At 43.8% G+C, this 21,114-nt stretch overlaps 1 protein-coding gene across 1 annotated transcript in view; it reads left to right on the top strand.

Moving 5' to 3' along the window:
• The window catches only part of TRIM38 (tripartite motif containing 38), a 33,252-nt gene that overhangs the window by 2,654 nt on the left and 9,484 nt on the right, over window positions 1-21,114 (top strand). Inside the window, 6 exon segments of the mRNA XM_041773052.1 lie at window positions 15,419-15,509; window positions 15,991-16,037; window positions 16,165-16,358; window positions 16,621-16,791; window positions 16,883-16,999; window positions 17,146-17,279. Of these exon segments, the coding sequence (XP_041628986.1) occupies window positions 15,419-15,509; window positions 15,991-16,037; window positions 16,165-16,358; window positions 16,621-16,791; window positions 16,883-16,999; window positions 17,146-17,279 (754 nt within the window).

Here is a 21,114-nt window from a genome sequence, read left to right as displayed (position 1 = left end):
AGATCATCCAAGAAGGCAAGAGAAACAAAAGCAAAAATGAACTATTGGGACTTCATCAAGATAAGAAGCTTTTGCACAGCAAAAGATACCGTCAACAAAACTAAAAGACAACCTACAGAATGGGAGAAGATATTTGCAAATGACATATCAGATAAAGGGCCAGTAGACAAGATCTATAAAGAACTTAGTATACTCAACAGCAGAGAAACAAACAATCCAAACAATCATGAAATGGGAAAAAGACATGAACAAAGGAAGACATAGACATGGCCATCACACATAAGAAAATGCTCCACATCACTGGCCATCAGGGGAAATACAAATCAAAACCACAATGAGATTCCACCTCAACACCAGTGAGAATGGGGAAAATTAACAAGACAGGAAACCACAAATTTTGGAGAGGATGTGGAGAAAGGGGAACCCTCTTGCACTGTTGGTGGGAATGTGAACTGGTGCAGCCACTCTGGAAAACTGTGTGGAGGTTCCTCAAAGAGTTAAAAATAGATTGGCCCTACGACCCAGCAATTGCACTGCTGGGGACTGACCCCAAAAATACAGATGCAGTGAAACGCCGGGACACCTGCACCCCGATGTTTCTAGCAGTAATGTCCACAATAGCCAAACTGTGGAAGGAACCTCGGTGTCCATCGAAAGATGAATGGATAAAGAAGATGTGGTTTATGTATCCAATGGAATATTACTCAGCCATTAGAAACGACAAATACCCACCATTTGCTTCGAGGTGGATGGAACTGGAGGGTACTATGCTGAGTGAAATAAGTCCATCGGAGAAGGACAAACATTATATGGTCTCATTCATTTGGGGAATATAAAAAATAGTGAAAAGGAATAAAGGGGAAAGGAGAGAAAATGAGTGGGAAATATCGGAAAGGGAGACAGACCATGAGAGACTACTAACTCTGGGAAATGAACAAGGGGGGTGGAAAGGGAGGTGGGTGGGGGATGGGGTCACTGGGTGACAGGCACTGAGGGGGGCACTTGATGGGATGAGCACTGGGTATTATTCTATATGTTGGCAAATTGAACTCCAATAGAAAAAATTATTAAATAAATAAATAAATATTTGTAATGTAGACATTATGAGAAGACTGTTGAGTGACTGTGGGGGGACAAGAATTAGGAAAAGCATGGACACGGACACCCACTCTCTTTTAGTCCTTAGTAACACAACTCGTGTTTAAATTTTTTGTCATGATGATGGCAAAATATAAATAAAATGAGATTTGCCATCTTAACCATTTTTAGGTATATAACTCAATGGCATTCATTACATTCACAATATTGTATAGCCAGGAACACGATAGGCAACATTTTTCCATATCCCAACAGGAACTCTGGATCTATTAGGAAGTGACCTCCTGCCCCAGCTCCTGACAGTCTCTATTATACCCTCTTGACATATTTGTTCTGGTATTTCATGTAATTGGAATGGTATTGAACTTCACAGACTAATTTCACTTAGCATAATGCTTTCAAATTTCAACATATTGTGTGAAATGTTCCAGAACTTCATTCTTTCTTAATGCTGAGCAATATTCCACTGTGTGGGCAGAACACACTTATCCATTCTTCCATGGACGGACACTGGAGTGTTTCCACCGTCTGGCTACTGTGAATAAGCTGCTATTAACATGTGCATACATAGATCTGGGTTACTATTTTTAAATCTTTTGGATATATTGGGGAGTAGAACTGCAGGGTCATGTGGTAATCCCACTAACTTTTAGGAGTACTGCCATATCTTGTCCTACAAGGTGAACCATTTTAAGATTCCCAATGTATGAGAGTTCTAACTTCTCCTAACCAAAATTTGTTATTTTCCCTTGCTGTTGTTTTGAGGTTTTTTGTTTGCTTATTTTTGACATTCTTTTTGACATCTTGGTCAAAAAGAAGGTGTGAAGTGCTATCTCACTGTGGCTTTGATTTGCATTTCCCTATGAACTAATGACATTGACCATCTCTTCATGTGTGTGCTCAGCATTTGTAGATCACTTTCAGAGAAACATCCATTAATGTCCTTTACACATTTTTAATTTTGTTTGCCTTTTATGGTTGGTTGTAGGATTTACACATTCTGAATATTAAACCCTTACAGATATGTGATTTGCAAATATTTTCTCTTATTCACAGATTGACTTTTTATCTCCAGATAATGTCCTTTTATGCAGGAAACAAGCTCTAATTTATCTTTTTTTATTTTGTTGCTTGTGCTTCCAGTGTCATAATGAAGAAACCACTGTCAAATCCAAGGTCATAAACATCTGCTCCCATGTTTTCTTCTAAGAATTCTCCGTTCTTACGATGGTACTGATCCATGTTGAGAAAATGTTTGTACACAGTGTGAGGTTGGGATTCAAATTCATTCCTTTGCATGAGGACATCCAGTTTCCCAGCACCACTTTTTGAAGGTGCTATTCTTTCCCCATGGAATAAAGTCAGCATCCTTGTCAAAAAATTAACTGGCAGTAAATGTTAGGGTTTATTTCTGAATTTGCAATTCTATCTCATTGATATACATGTCTATCCATATGCCATTACCATGTTGCTTTCACAATAGTTTTAGAGCAAGATTTGAAATATAGTCCTCCAACTTTGTTCTGCTTTAAGATACACATCTTAGATATGTGGGCACCACTGAAATTCCTCATGAATTTTTTTACAGATTTATTCATTCATGAGAGACACACAGAGAGAGAGGCAGAGATACGGGCAGAGGGGGAAGCAGGCTCCCTGCAGGGACCTTGATGTGGGACTCGATCCCAGGACCCCGGGATCATGCCCTGAGCCAAAGGCAGATGCTCAACCACTGAGCCACCCAGGTGCTCCCCCCATATGCATTTTTAAGACAGATTTTTCTTTCTGCAAAAAGGCCTTTTAGTAGGTATTTTACTGAATCTGTAGATTGCTTTGCATAGTGTTATCATTTTATTAAGTCTTCCAGTCCATGAACAAGGATAGTTTTCCATCTACCTGTGACTTTATCTGTTTCAGCCATGTTCTGTAGTTTTGAGTGTAAGAGTCTTTGGCTTCCTTGGTTAACTTAATTCCAAAGTATTTTATGCCCTTTGATGCTACTGTAAATGCAATCATTTTAATTTCCTTTTCAGAGTCTTCACTGTTAGTGCACAGAAAATACAATTGATTTATGTTAATTTTATATCCTAAAGCTCTGCCAAGTTTATTTTGCTGAGTTCATCAGCTCTAGCAGAGTTTTGTGTGTAGGTTCTGTAGGGCTCTACATATAGCATCACATCTTCTAGAAACAGATTTATTTGTTCCTTTCTGATCTGGATTCTTTGTATTCCTTTCTCTTGCCTAACAGCTTTCCCTAGAACATTTCAAAACTACATTGAAGAGAAGCGATGGAAGCAGGCATCCTGGATTTGTCCCTGCTCATAGGGGAGATTTTCATTCTTCTGACCCTGACTTGTTAGCTATAGCTTTCCATGTGTGACTTCTGTCAAGTTGAGGAAGCTCTGTTCTACTCTTACTTTAATGAGTGTTTTTTTCATGAAATGGTGTTGGATTATGTCAAGTGCTCTTTCTGCATCAAGATGATGTGGCTTTTCCTTCATTCTATTATTGTGGAGTATTACATAGAGGGATTTTGACATCTTGAACCATAATTGCATTCCTGGGATAAATCACATTTGGCCATGGTGTAAAATTCTTTTACTGTGCTGATGAATTCTGGCTCACTAGTATTGTGTGCAGGATATTTCCACAGGTGTTAAACGTGAATAGTTGTATACAGTTTTCCCGTAATGTTTTTGTTTGACTTTAGTATCAGAGTAATGCGGCCAATAGAATGAGTTAGAAGTATCCTCTCCCCTTAACTTTTTTTTAAGTTTGATGTTAATTCTTCTTTAAATGTTTGGTAGAATTCACCAGTGAAGCCATCTGCTCCTGTGCTTTTTTTTGTTGTTGTTGGAAGGTTTTGCTGATTTGATCTTACTCTTTACAGGTCTGTTTAGATTTCTACCTCTTCATATTCAGTCTTGTGAGGCCATGTGCTTCTAGAGATTAATACATCCAGGCTGGCCAATTTTTTGGTATACAGACAGTTCCTGACTTATAGTGGTTCAACTTATAATTATTTGACTTTGTGAAAAAAAATAGTGGGTAAGCAATATGCATTCAGTAGAAATAATACTTGACAATTTGAATTTTTGGTCTTTTCCCAGGCTAGTGATGCATGGTACAAGATGCTCTCATGATGCTGGGCAGTGGCAGCAAACTCAGCTCCCGATTGGCTAAACCACCACAAGCATGAACAATTAATAAATTTACAATCATCTGTGCTCATACAATACAACCATTTGTCACTTATGTAATCGGTAAGTTACATAAGATTATCAACACTTTATTATAAAATATGCTTCACATTGGATGATTTTGCCCAACTACAGACTAACGTTTAAGTGTTCTGAGCATGTTTCAGGTAGTCTAAGCTATATGATGCTCAGTACATGTGTTAAATGCACATTCACTTATGACATTTCCAACTTACAACGGGTTTGTTGGGATGTAACTCCACCTTAAGTCAAGGAAGATCTGCACCATTATTCATAGTATATTATCTTATAATCCTTATTTCTGTTAAGTCAGCAACATTCTATTTCTTATTCCAGTACTCTGAGTCTACTCTGTTTCTCTTAGTCAATCTAGCTAAAAGTTTGTCCATTTTATTTGTATTTTCAAAGAACCAGCTTTTTATTTCATTGATTTCCTCTACTGATTTTCTATTCTCTATGTGTTTATCTGCACTCTAATCATCATCATTATCTTCCCTCTGATAACTCCAGGTTTAGTTTGTCATTCGATTTCTAGTTTCTTAACATGCCCAGCGAGACTCACCAGGGAAATGCAAATCAGAACTACAATGAGATTCACCTGATACCCGCCAGAATGGCTAGACTAAAAAGGACAAACAACAGGTGTTGGCAACAAGGTAGAGAAAAAGGAACCCTCCTGTGCTGTTGGTGGGAATGTAAGCTAATGCAGCCACATGGAAAACAGTGTGGAGGTTCCTCAAATTATTAAAAATACAATTACCATATGATCTAGTAATTCCACTACTGGGCATTTACCCAAAGAAAACAAAACACTACTTTGAAAGAGATATGTTCCCCTATATTTATTTACTGGAGAAGCCCAAGTGTCCATCAATAGATGAATGGATAAAGAAGAAGTGAGATAGATGGGTGGATGGATGGATGGATACATAGATAGTACATAGGTAGGTAGGTAGACAGACAGACATAATGGAATACTATTCAGCCATAAAAAAGAATGAGATCTTGCCATTTCAGATAACATGGATGGACCTAGAGCATATCATGCTAAGTGAAATTAGTCTAAGAAAGACAAACATCAAATAATTTCACTCATGTGGAATCTAAAAAACAAATGAATAAAAAAATGAAAAGCAGAATTAGACATATAAATACAAAGAACTGATATCACCAGAGGGGAGGGGTTAGGGGGATGGGCAAAATGAGTTAAGGGGAGTAGAATGTACAGGTCTCCAGTTATGAATTGATGTCACAGGGATTTTCATTTGCACAGCACAGCAAAGAGTCACTGGTATTATAATAGCATTGTATAGTGTCAGATGGCAGCTACACTTGTGGTGAACATACCATAACATGCAGACTTGTTGAATCACTATGCTGTACACCTGATATTGTGTGGTCAACTATACTCAAAAATAAATTTAAGATGTACAATAAGGTTGCTGATTTGATGTTTTTTATTTTTGGTAGACATCTGAAGCTCTAAGTTCCTCTCTGAGTGGTACTTGCACTGCAACCAATGAGTTTTGGTATATGGTGCTTTTATATTCATTTGACTCTTGTTTTCTTTTTTTTTTTTTAAGATTTTACTTATTCATTTATGTGAGACACAGAGAGAGGCAGAGACATAGGCAGAGGGAGAAGCAGGCTCCCCGCAGAGAGCCTGATACGAGACTTGATTCCAGGACTCCAGGATCACGATCTGAACCGAAGGCAGGTGCTCAACCATTGAGCCACCAAGGCACCCCGTCTCTTGTTTTAGTTCCCCTGTAATTTTTCCTCAACTCATTGGTTATTTAGGAGTATGCTATTTAATTTTCATACCGTGGTCTTTCCTCTGGTTTCCTTCCATTACTGATTCCCATTTCATTCCTCTGTGGTCATAAGATACTTGTGTTATTTCAATATTTTGATATTTACTGAGACTTGTTTTATGGCCCTGTATATGGTGTATCTGGAGAATGTCATATATGCACCTGAAGAGTGTGTGTTCACCTTTAGGTGGTGATTATGCATATGTCCATTAGGCCTGCTGCTTTTTCAGTGTCACTCATACTCCTCTTTGTGTAGCGGTTGTATTGAAAACAGGTTCATGACATCTCCAAGTATTATTGCAAACCTGCTTATTTCTCCACAACAGAATATACCTTTAATTCTGTCAATTATCCTTCACATACTTTGGGGCTCTGTTGTTAGTTGCCTATGTGTTTATAATTGTTATGCTTTTTTTGATGGACTGAACTTCTTAGCAGTATGTAATCCTTCTTTGTCTCTAGAATGCCTGAGCTTTAAGTGGGCTCATGACACTCTAGAACGGGGGGTGGTAAACACTGACCAACATGCCAGCTGTCAGTCTGTTTTTATAGGATTCCCAAGCTGAAGATGTTTACATTTTTAAATGACTGAAAAAATTAAAAATAATACTACATGACATGTGGAAATTATATGGAATTCAAATTTCAGTGTCTATGTTTTACTGAAATGTGGCAATGTTATTCATTTATGTGTTGTCTAGGACTGCTTTCACATGATAATGGCAGACATGAGTAGTGCAAAAGAGGCCATATGGCCTGCAAAGCATAAAATATTATCTGACCATGTACAGAAAAATAATACTCTTTTTATCTGCTCTAGAATAAAAACTACCTCTCCCAGCTTACTGTGAAGAGAGGAACGGCCATTTGACTAAGTTCTGAATGGTAAGATGTCAGCAGAAATGTTGTGTATGACTCCTAAGACACGTACTTAACAATGGGAGTGTGCACATCTTTGTCTGTTTCTTCTTACTGCTGGTTAGAAAGCAGATAAATGGCTGGATCTCCAGCATCCAACCTGGCCCATGAATTAAGACACAAGTTCAGGATGGCAGAGCAACAAGACAGAAGAAGCCCACACCCTTGATGATAAAGGAATTCCTATAGACCCAGGATATCCTAAATGTGGCCCTTATTTACATTACGGAAAAATTCACCATTCTCTTTAAGTCACTGTTATTCCATGATCACTTTTGGATGTTGTGTTAAAACCTAATCAAGACTGATATTCATCTGCTCATAAAAACTGGTTTATTTCAATGTCAATGGCAGGGCAATTAAGCCACATGTCATGCATTTGGCAAACGATTATTTTGATCCTAGCACAGAAGTCAGCAGAAACTACCCCTACCAACTGTGGGCTCCACACTGCTAGAGTCACTTGATGAGGGATTCTTTATTTTGTCCATGCACCGTGTAACAGACCTAAGTATGTTCTCAATAACCTGCGCACAAACAAAAGGAAAACAAAGTCTTTACCAAAATGCTACTTGAAATTTATCGATTATCAAATCATCTTAGTCCTAGAAGGGCCCTTGAAAATCATATACTTCATTACCACTTTTTTTGGCCATTGAATTCTATTTCAAATAAACTTGTACACAAACACCCTCTTATAAAATGCAGATAAAAACAGAGAAGTTCATAGTGGACTCTAGATGGGGAGACTGGAACTGCATCCACTGTGGCTCCTCCCAACTCTCAGGTCCCTTGTGCAATGCTCAATTTGACTAAATATTTTGTAAATAACAATTCAAACTTTCCCATAAAATGTGCTCACACAGCCATGAGCTTTAATTCCATCTATTCTCATCACTGAGAAATAGTTTTTCTTTCTAAACATTCATTTTGCCTTGAATAGATTAGATCACCAACTGTCTGGATCTACAGGTGGATTTTAGTAATAATTTTTTTACAAGATCTGTAGTCTGTGTTGGTGATAGAGGAACTGTTGTTGTCCAGGTCATGCTCATGTCTCTGAAGGAATCTGTAAATAAGTGCTGCACTCGCCTGCTTAACAGACAGCACTGGTCCCTGACCTAAAAGGTATGTGTCAGGGCCCTATTCCACAGTTACCATTGTGCAGAATTAGAAAAGTAACTGGCCAATAACACATGGCTTTACCATCTAAGGCTAAAACAGAACCACCTGAACTCAGGTAGCTACACCAGCCCACAGCAGTACTAAGAGTTCCAAAGACTCCACCAGCTACTTCCTAGTCATTTACCCGTCAGAAGACATGTTAATTTTCTTAGAAAAAAAAAAACCTGACATTTCTTTTTTAAACACCAAAATGGCAAAAGCATATAGTACACCTTGATGTACATTTTGGTGTCATTTCTTTCCCCAGATGGACTAATTCATAGGAAGTAAGGAAATTACTGAGTAAGGATTTAAAAGGCATTGTGATTAAAAGTAGTTCTCTAGACAGGAGCTAAAATAAAGATCCTGCACCACACACTTGCTCATTTTTCTGCAGAGAGAAGCCTTTCAATCCTGTAACCTTAATCCACACCTCTGACTAGTCTGTGTCAAAATGAAGCAAATGAATGGCAACTACTGGCTCAGAACAATGAACCTTGGAACTCTATTTAGACTCTATTAGAATCAATGTCATGATTTCTGGAAGAAGGAATCATGACTCAGTATCTCACCAATATATTTAAACCATAAAAACTAAATCTGGCTATAGATTAGGAAGCTGTAAGACACAAATATCCTATCGGAATGAACTCTTGGGCTCTCAAAAGTGAAACTTTCCACTTAAAAGCTGGAAGCACGGCCAAATACAGTATAAACCCTAGCATTCCAAAAACCACCTCATTTCCTTTATGAGATTGTCATTTCTGTGTGCTTCTCAATGTTGTTTTTAAATAAGGAAATTATCAGGTAAGGTTCAAGACTGCATTAGAAAGATTTACTTAGTTCCCCTGATTCTTCTAGCTCTCCTTAAATCCAGCTAATGAGTCTCGAGTTTGTTGTCTTACGGGCAACTAGCCATTATGGTCAACACGTAGATATCTTTCCATACGTGAGCATGTATTAGCCCTCTTTGGAAAGAATATACCAAGCGCTCTGCTAAGTAAGCACCTGTTCTAAACCAGCATCATATCTTAGGATTCCTACTGACCAGCCACCACAGGTTCATACGCTTAAATCATCTCTGACATTCACCATGGATCTCTTGATACATTGTCACTCCTTATCTCTTATCCTTCAGAGATCCTTTTAGGCAAACTCTATCAGGCACAGTCTATAAGGTGTGAATCACACCACATAACTCCCTCTCAAGATGCCATTTACATGTCATTCCTTTCCAACGCTCTCTCCTTGAACAATCTCTAAGAGGATGGTAGACAGTCAAGATGGATAATTACAGACCTTCGGATTCAAGCAATTTCTCACCACAATACCTGAGCAAAGAACCCTTATCTTGATGACAAAAGTATTACTTCAGATGGTAATACTGTACTTTGTTTAAATAAGACACAACTCCTTGAAAATGAAGTTTCTCAAATAAGTATAATAATAGGATGCAAGAGAAGTGTGCTATTGACCTTAAACCCAGGGTGGTAAGGCCATCATTCCAGTCACATTGATGACTCCTCCGTGCACTTTTACAGCATCGCCTCGTCCCCAGGCATGACCCAGTATTCCCTTCTACCCTTAAGCCTCAGACTCGTCCCCAGGCATGACCCAGGTATTCCCTTCTACCCTTAAGCCTCAGACTCCTGAAACTGCCACATTCCTAATTCCAAATTCCCTAAACTAGTGGTTTTTTCATACTTTTTTTTTTCACTCAAGTGGCCCTTTAAAGAATTTTGAATACACACTAAATCATTGCAAATGATTTAATTCCTAGAATATTGTAATGACTGCCATTTTGCAAAAAACTGTTACCTCATTCTTTTAAACGTATCCCAAGGACAAGAGCTGACCATAACCATGGAAGGCCCCCATCTCCAGGGCCAAGATCAGACCACAAAGTGGATGGTGCACTAGCAGAATTCAAGGGAGCAACTTAAAGAAGCAGAAATCAGACAATGCTACTTTTATGCCTTGACTCTTAATTCCACTCCATTTACCCCAAAGAATTTCAACCTGAAGTAATATCCTTTATGCATGAAAGCTTTTATCGAACTCTGTTTCATGTCCCTAAAACAAAGACATGTATGTGAGTGAATTAAAATGTATGTTTTAAGACATCCTGTGACTATGAGGTTCAAGTGCTGACACAGGTAATGCAAATTTGTATAAATAATTTTAAATATAAAAGGTAAACTGTCACCACTTCTGGCTGGGGACAGGGCTTTTTTAAAATGTGTCTTTGAATAAATATTACATCTTGCTGGACTGAAAGTGGATACAGCATCACTTCTATGCTATATTTTAGCAGGTTTTTTTTTAAATTAAGCATAAGAAAACATTTTCACAGAGAGAGTTTTGTCACTCCAGCCCTTGACTCCTGTACACCTTGACTCCGACACCAAAGCTCACAGTGACCTGTCCTCTATTGCCAATGACCTATCAGATGATAATACGATTAGGTTCTCCTTCAGTGTTGCTGCAAAGAACTTGGAACGCCCCAAGGGCCATTCACTTTGTCATGTCCCACACCAGCATTCTGAGCTTCCCAGAGTGTGTGCCCTCTCCCCCCCAGGTCCTCACCAGCTGGGGCTCGGCAGCAGGTACAGGAGAGAAGTATGACAAGAAAACTGGGACGAGGAAATCTTCCATTTAAGGCATCACTTCTAAAGGATGGGGGGAATGTGGATAAGTTCAATGTTTTGCTGCGTTGTCTTCTATAAGGCAGGATCCGTGCATACGTCTAACACATGTTCATACACATAGGATGGAGTTTCTGCCCCCATCCTGCTAAAATGTCTGCAAGTATTAAAGTGAAATGCTCACTAAGGCACATGCTCACATAAAGGATTTATTGCTTCTCCAGCTCAAAGCTATCAACACTGATTTTTCAGTATGTCCATGCCTACTTGTGAAATACTGAAATCCACAGATTTTCTTAAACAATGCCATGGAGAAATTGGAAGGATGATTTTGGTCAATGTCATTTAAATAATGACAGAGAGTTAAAATACATCCCAAACTGAAAAAGCCCAAATACAATAAAATAGACTGTCTGACTTGGAGGGATTGAGCATTTACTTTTATCTAACCCCCTATTCCTTCAGAGACCCCATTAAGTGACAGTAAAGGAATCTAAAGAGAAAGAAATCTACAAAGATGGAAAAGTAGGTGGGGACCCATAAGTTGGAACAATCTTCAGGAACTGGAAGGTGAACAGGTGGCTGGTCAAGAGCAGAGGAACAGAGTAAAATACACAGGGGTAAAGAAGCTCAGCTAGCCCACAGGAGCTCCAAAATGCCCTGACCAGGTCAGTGGGGCAGAGACAGACAAAGATGATGCAGGGCAATCAAGGAAGAGGGCAGTGTTAAAAATACCTACGCAAATGGTTCACAACATGCCTGCAACACAGAGAGCATGGAGTGTTAGGTGAAGCTTAAGGCACCACTAGGGAATCCTCATATCCCTCACACAAAATGCCTATCAGCCTGGCAACCACTTCCTTCTCACAAAATTGGACCAATCTTCTTTTCAAAAATAAAACTGATTTGCTCTAAATGAAGACCTGAATTCAGGGATCTAGGAGTTCTCCAGCAATACAGCCAGCTGTCTTCCCTCAGGAGAAGCTCACCGGGTGACAAGTTCTCCTTGTAAACTAAGAGCTACATAGTCAAAATTAACAAAACAAGCAGCCCAAAGCGAAGGATAAAGTGCAGAGAATAAGCAGATTAATGAACCCTCCCCGCCAAAAAAAGTAAATTACTCTCCACAAGGAAATCTGAGAAGCTATTGAGTCATTTAAGAAAATGTTGCTTTCAAATAGAACTAGAACAAAGATGTTTTGGAAAATAAAAATAAAATTGTTGAAATTTAAATTTGAATAGAAATGTTAGAAGACAACCTTGAGAAAACTGCCAGAAAGTAAAACAAAAATATAAGAGAGCCTCAAAAGTATATAACAGAGGGCAGCCCAGGTGGCTCAGTGGTTTAGCGCCACCTTTGGCCCAGGTTGTGATCCTGGAGATCCAGGATGGAGTTCCGCGTCGGGCTCCCTGCATGAAGCCTGCTTCTCTGCCTCTCTCTCCCTTTCTCTCTCTCGCTGTGTCTCTCATGAATAAAATCTTTAAAAAAAATTTTTAAGTATATAACAGAAAACACACAAAACACCAAAACACCATTTGGATGAGTTCCACATCCAAATAACAAAAATTTCAGGAGGGAAAAACAAACAAACAAAAGAGCAGGAAAAAAAAATACAGAGGAAGAGATTATCAAAGGAACATCACATGAAAGTTTACCAAAGCCAAAGGTGCATAACTACCAACCAGAAGAGTTCACATAGCCAAGCATCTTGACAGGGAGGGGTAAAGAACCTACAACATGTACATCCTCATAACTTTTTTGAACATGCAAGGCATGTGGGAAGATAAAGAGGAGTCTCTTGGCAGAGAGGAGAAATCAGATCAACAAACAAGAATGGCACTTTCAAGTAACAACTTTGAATTAAAACAAAGGAAAAAAAACACCTTCCAAAGTCTTTGGCAAAATCATTTAGACTCTAGAGTTCTATACCCAGCCTAAAGTTCACATATCTGAGGGCAGACAGGCAGGATGGGAAAACTTACCTTCCACTCTTATTTTCTTAGTAAATCATATGAAGATATGTATTAACAAAATGGGGCCAAAAATCAACATTGAAATGCTGAGGGGGAGTGGATACAAACTGAATCAAAGAAACCTGTCCACAACTGGATTTTTCTGCAGTGTTTCTAGCGTTTTCCAATTTGTCTCTGTGGTCAAAAAAATGACAAATCCTATGTGCCAGTATTCCCTTCTACCCTGACGTGTGTGGTGGGAGCTGTGAGAACAGCCGGAGACATGGGCAGGCACCCCTCCAGGCAGTGTCAGGGCAAACGGGGGGCTCCATGAGAGGCTCAGTGGGGCAGCTCTTTCAGAAGCAGGCAAAGCCAGAGCACAGAGTGAGGGCCGTAACAAAGAGCCGGGGTCTGCATATGGTGCCCACATACAGTGCCCAGGTACCTGTGCCAAAGAGCCAGATGCTGATGACAACTGGATCAGTCCCTGGGAGGGAGAGGGGCTGGAAGGGTGCATGCCCTCCCAAAGCAGGTGTGGGATGTAAACTGGAATCTGCACCCCCTACAGCCCGACCCTGCTGACCCAAAGCCCACAGTCCCCGCTCTCTACAAACGAGTGTGTTTGTCATAAATAAGCATGGAGCACCGAGCTTAATTTCTGTGTTCACGAGTACCAGGCAAAGCGACAAAACACAGCAAAAGCTGGTGTTTGGCTGGGACCCTGGACTCAGAACTGGGGTGGATGAAGAATGATTTTTAACTTCACAAGATGTCTTGCCTACTAACTTCCTGTATGGTAGCCTATGATTCTTTTAGAACCAACATGCTGGTGATGCTCTAAAGAGGACTCCCATCTGTCCCACAGGATGAATCATAGTTATTTCTATTGTATCCAATAAATGACCGTAGAATATCCTTTCCAGGGGGTGAATAAGTGATACATTTAATTAATTTCCCTTTAAAATCTATACTCAAAATATACATCCTTCAACTCCTTGGGTAATCATCAAGTTTTCCCAAAATACAGTCACAAAAGAATGACAGCATTTCTTCGATTTCATCATGTAGGCACAAGATGAAAGATATTCTGCTTAAAAAGAGACATAAGGAATCCTCGAACAATCTTAATCACATCTGAACCCTTTAGTTTCACAGACGATTGGATTCTGGTATCTGGAATCCAATGTGACCCAAATGTAGCAAAGCATATTTTTGCTTTTAATATTTAATTTGGGATTTCTCCCAATTTCAAACACGAAGTAGACAAAAGTAGACAAAAATAAGACAATAGGTTTCCATAGGGGGGATGTATTTGTGTCACCATGAAGAATATGCAAAAAGAACCTGAGTGCCATAAAAAATAAATCCTTATTAATTCATCTAAATCACCAGTAACCTAAGCCATACAAAAATAGTGCTAAAAGAATAGATGTTTATTCCTGTCTTAAGCAGGACCACTTTGGGCAACTCTACTGCAAATGGGAAGTTTCTTGGAAGGAAAGGGAATGGATTAACGGAATGAAAAGTTGGCTTAGAACGCTCAACTGAGAAAACATCTCTGTGGTGAGAAAACTCTCATTTTAAGCACTTCATCTCTTTGGATTATTTGAGGTGGTATTCCCTTTGCTCACTAAGCTTACTCTGTAGCCTACAATGATCCTGCAGACGGGACCGGACAGGTCACCGCAGTAAGTCACCTAAGGCTTACCGATGTCCTCACCCAGAACAGAGGATTTCTGGGGGAGAGTTCGTGACGAGGCACAGTGGCTCCCAGACACACAGTAGGATGCCCAGTGGGAGTCCCCCCACATGTACGGAACCCCCACACTGGACAGGACATCTGCATCAATGCAGCAAAAGGCAGTGTGCTGTAGGACAGGATGCGCTCCCCTGCCTTTGTCCATCAGGTCCCTACTTCGCCCAGATGTGTCTCAGTAGAGACGAGCCTGCTAGTCGTATTGCCAGATGTGGGGCATAAAATATTCCAATCTGTTCTCTTCCAAGCAATGAAAAAGTCGTATCATCTAAAAGGAAATGGTACACATGCTGCACAATTACAGTTGGAGCCAATCTGTGAGTCACTCAGTGCCTGCACAAGACAATTTGGCTACTGGAAAATCCTGATTAATGACTTTTTTTTTTTTTTTTTAACACCAGAGCAACAACCTGACCCTGCCAAAACAATTTTTTTTCTCGTCAATTCGCCTTTTTTTTTTTTTTTTTTTTGCCTTGATTACCTACTACCTTACCCAGAGAATGTGAAGAAAAATGAGAATGGAGTTGTAGGCACATGAAGCCCAAATGTAAATGCTGCTTCTTGCAAGTTGTGGGGGAGAGGGTGGGGGTGACGTCAGCTTTGAGACAGGAGAAGGAGCGTCCCCCTGGAGGTGACACATGGCCTCTCCAAGCCTGTGCTGAGAGCCTGGGGATTCACTAATCACCAGAGCTAATTCACCATCTGAAAGAAGTGCCCGGGCGGCCAGTTCCTATCACATCCAAGCACCCCACGGACACAGCCAGCAAGGGCCCAGGCCCCCGGGGAGGAGATGAAGCCCCCAGGAAAGCCCTGGTCTGAAGTCCTCCTCTGAGCTCTCCTGCCTCCGAGGTGGCAGACAAAGCTGTGCGCTGAACATTCCGAGCTTCGGGAACCACGCCAGCCCTTGCCGGCAGCATCTACACCCCCGAGGAAGAATCCGGTACCCATCGCTTAATTTGTAATCGATACAAGACAGGGAGGCTGAGAAGTCACGAATTCCCAATTCCAAGCCCCGGCCCGAATCGCCATGCGTTTGGCAGAAGAGAACACAGGCGGCTGGAATCACAGCAGCTGAGAAGTGTGGAAGAGTCAGAGGAAAAGAGGCTGCCTTGAGTTTCCCGTGCAGATCTCCAACCACCACCGGCAGGCTCGGTCCTCTATCCCCCTGCGCCCTCTCTACCTGCAGACCCGACCTCTCGTTCTGCACCTGAGCCCTCTCCCGTCAACGGACCTCTGCTCTCTCCGTCTGTAGACCTCTCCTGCCTCCACCTGGGCCCTATCCCGTCTACACCTGCACCCTCCCCCGTCTGCACGTGGGCCCTCTCCCCCGTCCACCTGCAGACCTCCTTGACCTCTGAGACACTCCGCCTTGTCGCCCCCTCCCGACCTGTCCTAACTCTTTCCCCTCACCTTCCCCCCAGGTCTCCTGTGCCTCAGGGCGCCCTGTGCGTGCCCGGCGGGCGGCCAGGTGGGCTGGGGCTCCCTCGCAGCCCGGCCTCACCTGCTGGCGCTCGCAGAGCCCGTGCCTGCCGCCCCCACCCCCGGCAGCGCAGGCTACAATCGTTACATCCTCATTATTTCTCTGGGATCCTTAGCGAGCGGGCCGAGAACAGCAACAGCCGCTGTCGGGGAGGCTCGGTTACAAAACCCTGCGCCGGGAGCTCCGCGCTTAGCAGCGCCCCGAGAAAAGCCCGGGGCTCGCGCTCCCACTTGAAGAGCGGGCGGCGGCCACCCCCTCCCCGCGCTGCGGCCGCCGCGACCCCGCCCGGCCCTCGGCCCGCCTGCGCCGGTGCCCTCGCGGCTGCCCCGCGGGAGCCGGACCCCGCCCTCCTCAGTCCCCGCAGCTCCCCCAGGCCCCCAGCCCGCCCCGCACAGCCCGCGCCGCACCCACGCCCCGGGAGCGCAGGGTCGGGGAGCCCCCGCCGGCGACCGACGAGGCCGCCGCGCCCCCGCCGCGCCCCTGCCGCCCCGCCGCGCCCTCGCCGCCCCGCAGCCCGGCCCGCGGGCGCGCAGGCCCTGCCCCGGCTGCCACCTGTGGCGGGTGCCCGCAGGGCGCCCGAGGCGGCGGGTAGCCCGGGGCGCGTGCAGCTCGCCCGCCGCCCCGCGGTCCCAGCGCCGCCTGCGCACCCGGTGCCAGGGCGCGGCGAAGTCAGCGCGCGGCCCCCCACGTGCCTCAGCGCCCGGGGGCGGCGCCCCGCACCCGGAGCACGGACCCGCACCAGGTGCGGCGTGGCCGGAGGCTCCCGAGCCGTCCAGGGACCCGCCGTCCTGCCGCTGGCGCTGCCCTAAACCCGAGCCGCCTCCTCCTTCCAGGGCGCGCTTTCCTGGAGATCAGCGGTGCTGCTGACCGCAGGGAAGAAGGGGTGCGCTGGGGTGCGCTGTGGCCGCAGGGGCTCAGCCTTCTCAGTGGCGAGCCCGGGTGCAGACGCGGTGAGCCCCGTCAGCGGGGTCGGGCCGCCTCCGCGGGTCTGCTCCCAGCCACGCAGACAGGACCCCAGGAGGGGGGGAGAACTAGAAGCGGGGTGCGCGGTCCGAGCGACCTGGACAGCCCAGACCCACCGGCCGTGCTCTGATAGACCGCCTGGAAATCGGGGGGACACCCTTCCAAGACCAGACTGCGAGAGGAGAGTCTCCAGCCGGAGGACACCTGCTGCGCCGGGACCGAGGCCGGGTGCTCCTCCTAGGCCTGGGGCAGGACGAGGCGCCTTCGGTACCGGGTAACCCCGCTGCAAGGCTCCACTGGGCTGCTAGATGCTAGGAACAGCTGCTAGGAAGCCTGAGGCCGGCAGGATGTTTATAGGGAAATGATACGGATTAGAGTAGGAATCAGGTGATCAAAAATACTTGAGGCGGACAAGCCGGGCTTTTCCAGAAATTCCAAAACCTTTAAACAAACACCGCTGCCTCCGCAATACTTCTACTTCATAGAATGGGTCAGTCTTGTTTGTCCATTGCTTTTTATTTTTCCGCAGAATTCTAAATGCTGAGGGGGAGTGGATACAAACTGAATCAAAGAAACCTGTCCACAACTGGATTTTTCTGCAGTGTTTCTAGCGTCTTCCAATTTGTCTCTGTGGTCAAAAAACGACAAATCCTATGTGCCAACCCTCAACCAGAAATCCAGATTCTAGATCAATTTCATTTTTTTTATTTATGATAGAGAGAGAGAGAGAGAGGCAGAGGGAGAAGCAGTCTCCATGCACCGGGAGCCCGACGTGGGACTCGACCCTGGGTCTCCAGGATCGCGCCCTGGGCCAAAGGCAGGCGCCAAACCGCTGCACCACCCAGGGATCCCCTAGATCGATTTCATTTAAAGTACTTCCCTCCTCTCCATATTTGTCCACATTTCATCCTTTTGAGATTCATTTGTTCACACAACAGCAACCACAAAAAAAAAAAAAAAAGACGACGTGCTGAGTGTCTCTTTCCCTCAACATATGAGTAAAACAGAAAGAACCACAGAAACGGGATTTTCAGTCCACAGAGGGGGGTCATTTTAAAAATATCACATGAGACAGGGAGATGGGTGGTTTATTGGGAGATGAGTCCACGTAGAAGAGTGCACCAGAGAGAGAGGGAAAGTTTATCAGACACATTACCAAGCTGGCCACCCCTGTAGACACCCCTGTAGACCCCAGTGCTCCGCCTGGCTGGGGTCCCTGAAGGAACTCTGTGGACTGGACCTCAGCATTGTTTGAGGTTTGGAAGGCAGGACAATCTGTTCATCTGACTTCATCCCCCCAACCCACAGGTGTTTTCCCACCTTCCCATAGCAGGTTCCTCTGGCTGAGCAATGCCGGTACCTCCTAGAGAGGTTGACCAGCAGGGTTTGGGGTGCCAGCCGGTAAGTGCAGCACAGGGGAGCTTCTGTTAGAGCCCTGGAGATGCACTGGGGGTTGGGGAAGGGGATCTAGGAAGAAGGAAGAGCAGTCATGAAGCTCCAGGGAGATGGAAGGAAGGCAGGTGGAAGGCCCACCCTTGGTGCTCTGGATGGTCTGAGTAAGTAGAACAGAGTGAGCAAGGGACAACACAGCACAAAGGTGTCTGCTGAACAAGCCTGGGGCTTACATGACATTTTAAGGACCCCAAGGTGTATCTTGTATTCAATACAATTTGATGTAGGATTTGAGCACAGAAGTCAGATGTCCTACACAGACCATCATGACATTTGTGGACAAAGACCATTTTCTCTCTTCCCAAGCTCCATACTTTTCATTTCCTTATTACTTGGGCCAGGACTTCTGGTGTGTTGTGGGAAGGAGCGGTGGGAGGGGACACCATTAATACAGTGTTAACGTGATGTTAGCTGTAGGGTTTTTGTGGGCGCTCTTTATCAAGCTGATGAATTCCCCCTCTGTTTCTAGTCCGATGGAAGTTTTTATCATGAATACGGGGTGGGTTCTGTCAAATGCCTTTTCTGCATCTGTTGATATGTTCATGCAATTTTGTACTTAGCTTGTAACAGTGATGGATTACCTTCACTGATTCTGAACGCCAGTGAGATTTTTAGGACATTTTGGCTGCAATGAGGAGAAGACTGGAATGGAGTGGGAGTGAAGAAACGAGAGTGGAGGTGGGGAGCTCACTTTAAAATGCCTGGAGGAATTCTAGGGGGATGACGAAGGCCATAGACACCAGGAACACTGCAGGGAAAAACCCTTGTTGGGGTTTTTCTGGGCAGATTATGAGGGGAGAGAGAGGCAGGAGAGGAAGCACAGCAGTCCCATGTCAGGCTCTGCACCTGGACTGATGGAACCTCTGGGAGGTCACTGAGGGGCAAGTGCACACAGATAAGTCTGCCCTGGACCCCAGGACATGACGTCCTGTGAATTAGGAGCAGGTGCAGAGGGCGTCTATGTAGGACACGCGCTGCAGATGACAAAGTGGACGCTGACTTTTTCCTTAGTTCTTTCAAATTTAGGTGTGAAGGACATTAAGGATTTAGGGCGGCAGGAAAACCTGTGGTTTCTGGGAAGATTTTGTGATAAAGCCACCAGGTCCAGAGTGGGCTTGAACTCTGGTGGGATGTTGCAGAAGAGAAGGGAAGTTCACAACAAGGCCTCATCGAGGACATTATTCCAGCAAGCATCTCCTCCTTCTCCTGCACCAACGTGTTCTAAATAACTTTATTTCTTAAAGCACTTTCAGGCTCACAGCAAAATTGAGGGGAAAGTGCAGAGACTTCACAAATGCTGCCTACCCCCACCACGCCTCCATCACCCACATCGCCACCATATGGCACCTTTGTTACAACAGTAGCCCACACTGATCCATCGTCATCTGGAGTCCACAAGTAACCCCGTCAGGGTTCACTCTTGGTGTTGGACGTTCTGTTGGTTTGAACAAGTGAATGATTGCCTGGACTCCCCGGTCCCCTAAACTCTAAAGTCCTAGTCAGAATAAATTAAATAAATAAATAAATAAATAAATAAATAAATAAATAAATAAAGTCCTAGTCAGCTGCTTAAGGGATGCCTACGATGATGTGTCTAGCGAGCCTCTCAAACTTCACGTGGCAGACCCAAGGATGAGCCTCTCGGAGGCTTCCCATCTCCTCTCTGTGACTCCATCCTTCCAGTTTCCGGAACAACACTGTGGACACATGCTGCACTTCTCTGCTTTCAGAGCCCACACCGGTCAACACAAAAATCCCTTCTGTTTTGTCAACCAATATATCAGAAATCCGAGAACTGCATCCTACAACCTCAGATGCTACCATCCTAATGCTGGCTGCCAAGGTCTCTGTGGGTGCCCCGGACACACACTGGTCTCCCTGCTTCCTCAAGGGACTTTTTCAAGAGGTAGTTCACAGAAGTTCAGCCCTCCACTCCCGCAGGCTGATGATTTTCCATGGCTCGCTGAGTTAAGCAAGGGGGTAACGTGATGAAATGTAAATTTTTTAAAATGTATAATAATTATGGTGGCAGTGTAGACCAAGATCCCGAAAGGTGGAATGGCAGAGAAAACAGTCCTGAGGTTAGTTCAGTAATCTAGGAGAAAAATAATGGTAACCTGACCTCTGGTGAAGGCACAGAAGAGAAGAGGAGTTCACTTACACATCAAGTGTGCCATTCCCACTAGACAACTACAGTGGAAATTATAGCTCTTTGGCTGAGAGTATTCAACAGGTCTCTATTTTAATATAAAACATATTTCTGAGATGAGTAGCTCTATAACACATCAGTGTTGTGTGGCGCAGCGCTAGACGAGATGTGCACATATTACTACAACATATACACAGAAAAAGGCTTTATATTTATACGATTGCCCTACCTTTACAATCCGTGCCAAGTTGTTCAATGAGCAAAAGGGAACTCTTATAATCAGAGTATTGCAACTTGCAATCCTCTGAAGCTGCTTCAGATGACTGAGTTAAGTCATCAAGGTGTTCCACAGAATTCATTTGCTTTTTGACCTACAAATAAATAATACTATATCAAAATGTCATCCAAATATTTATAAAATATACTAAGTGTAAAGAGATGATAAATATCCATCTTTTTATAAAAGCAAAAACATAGGTACCTTTTAAAAGAACTGATTTT

The sequence above is a fragment of the Vulpes lagopus genome, chromosome 10 (assembly GCF_018345385.1).
Source record: "Vulpes lagopus strain Blue_001 chromosome 10, ASM1834538v1, whole genome shotgun sequence".
In the NCBI taxonomy this organism is placed as follows: Eukaryota; Metazoa; Chordata; class Mammalia; order Carnivora; family Canidae; genus Vulpes; species Vulpes lagopus.
This window is presented reverse-complemented; position numbering and strand designations above follow the sequence as displayed.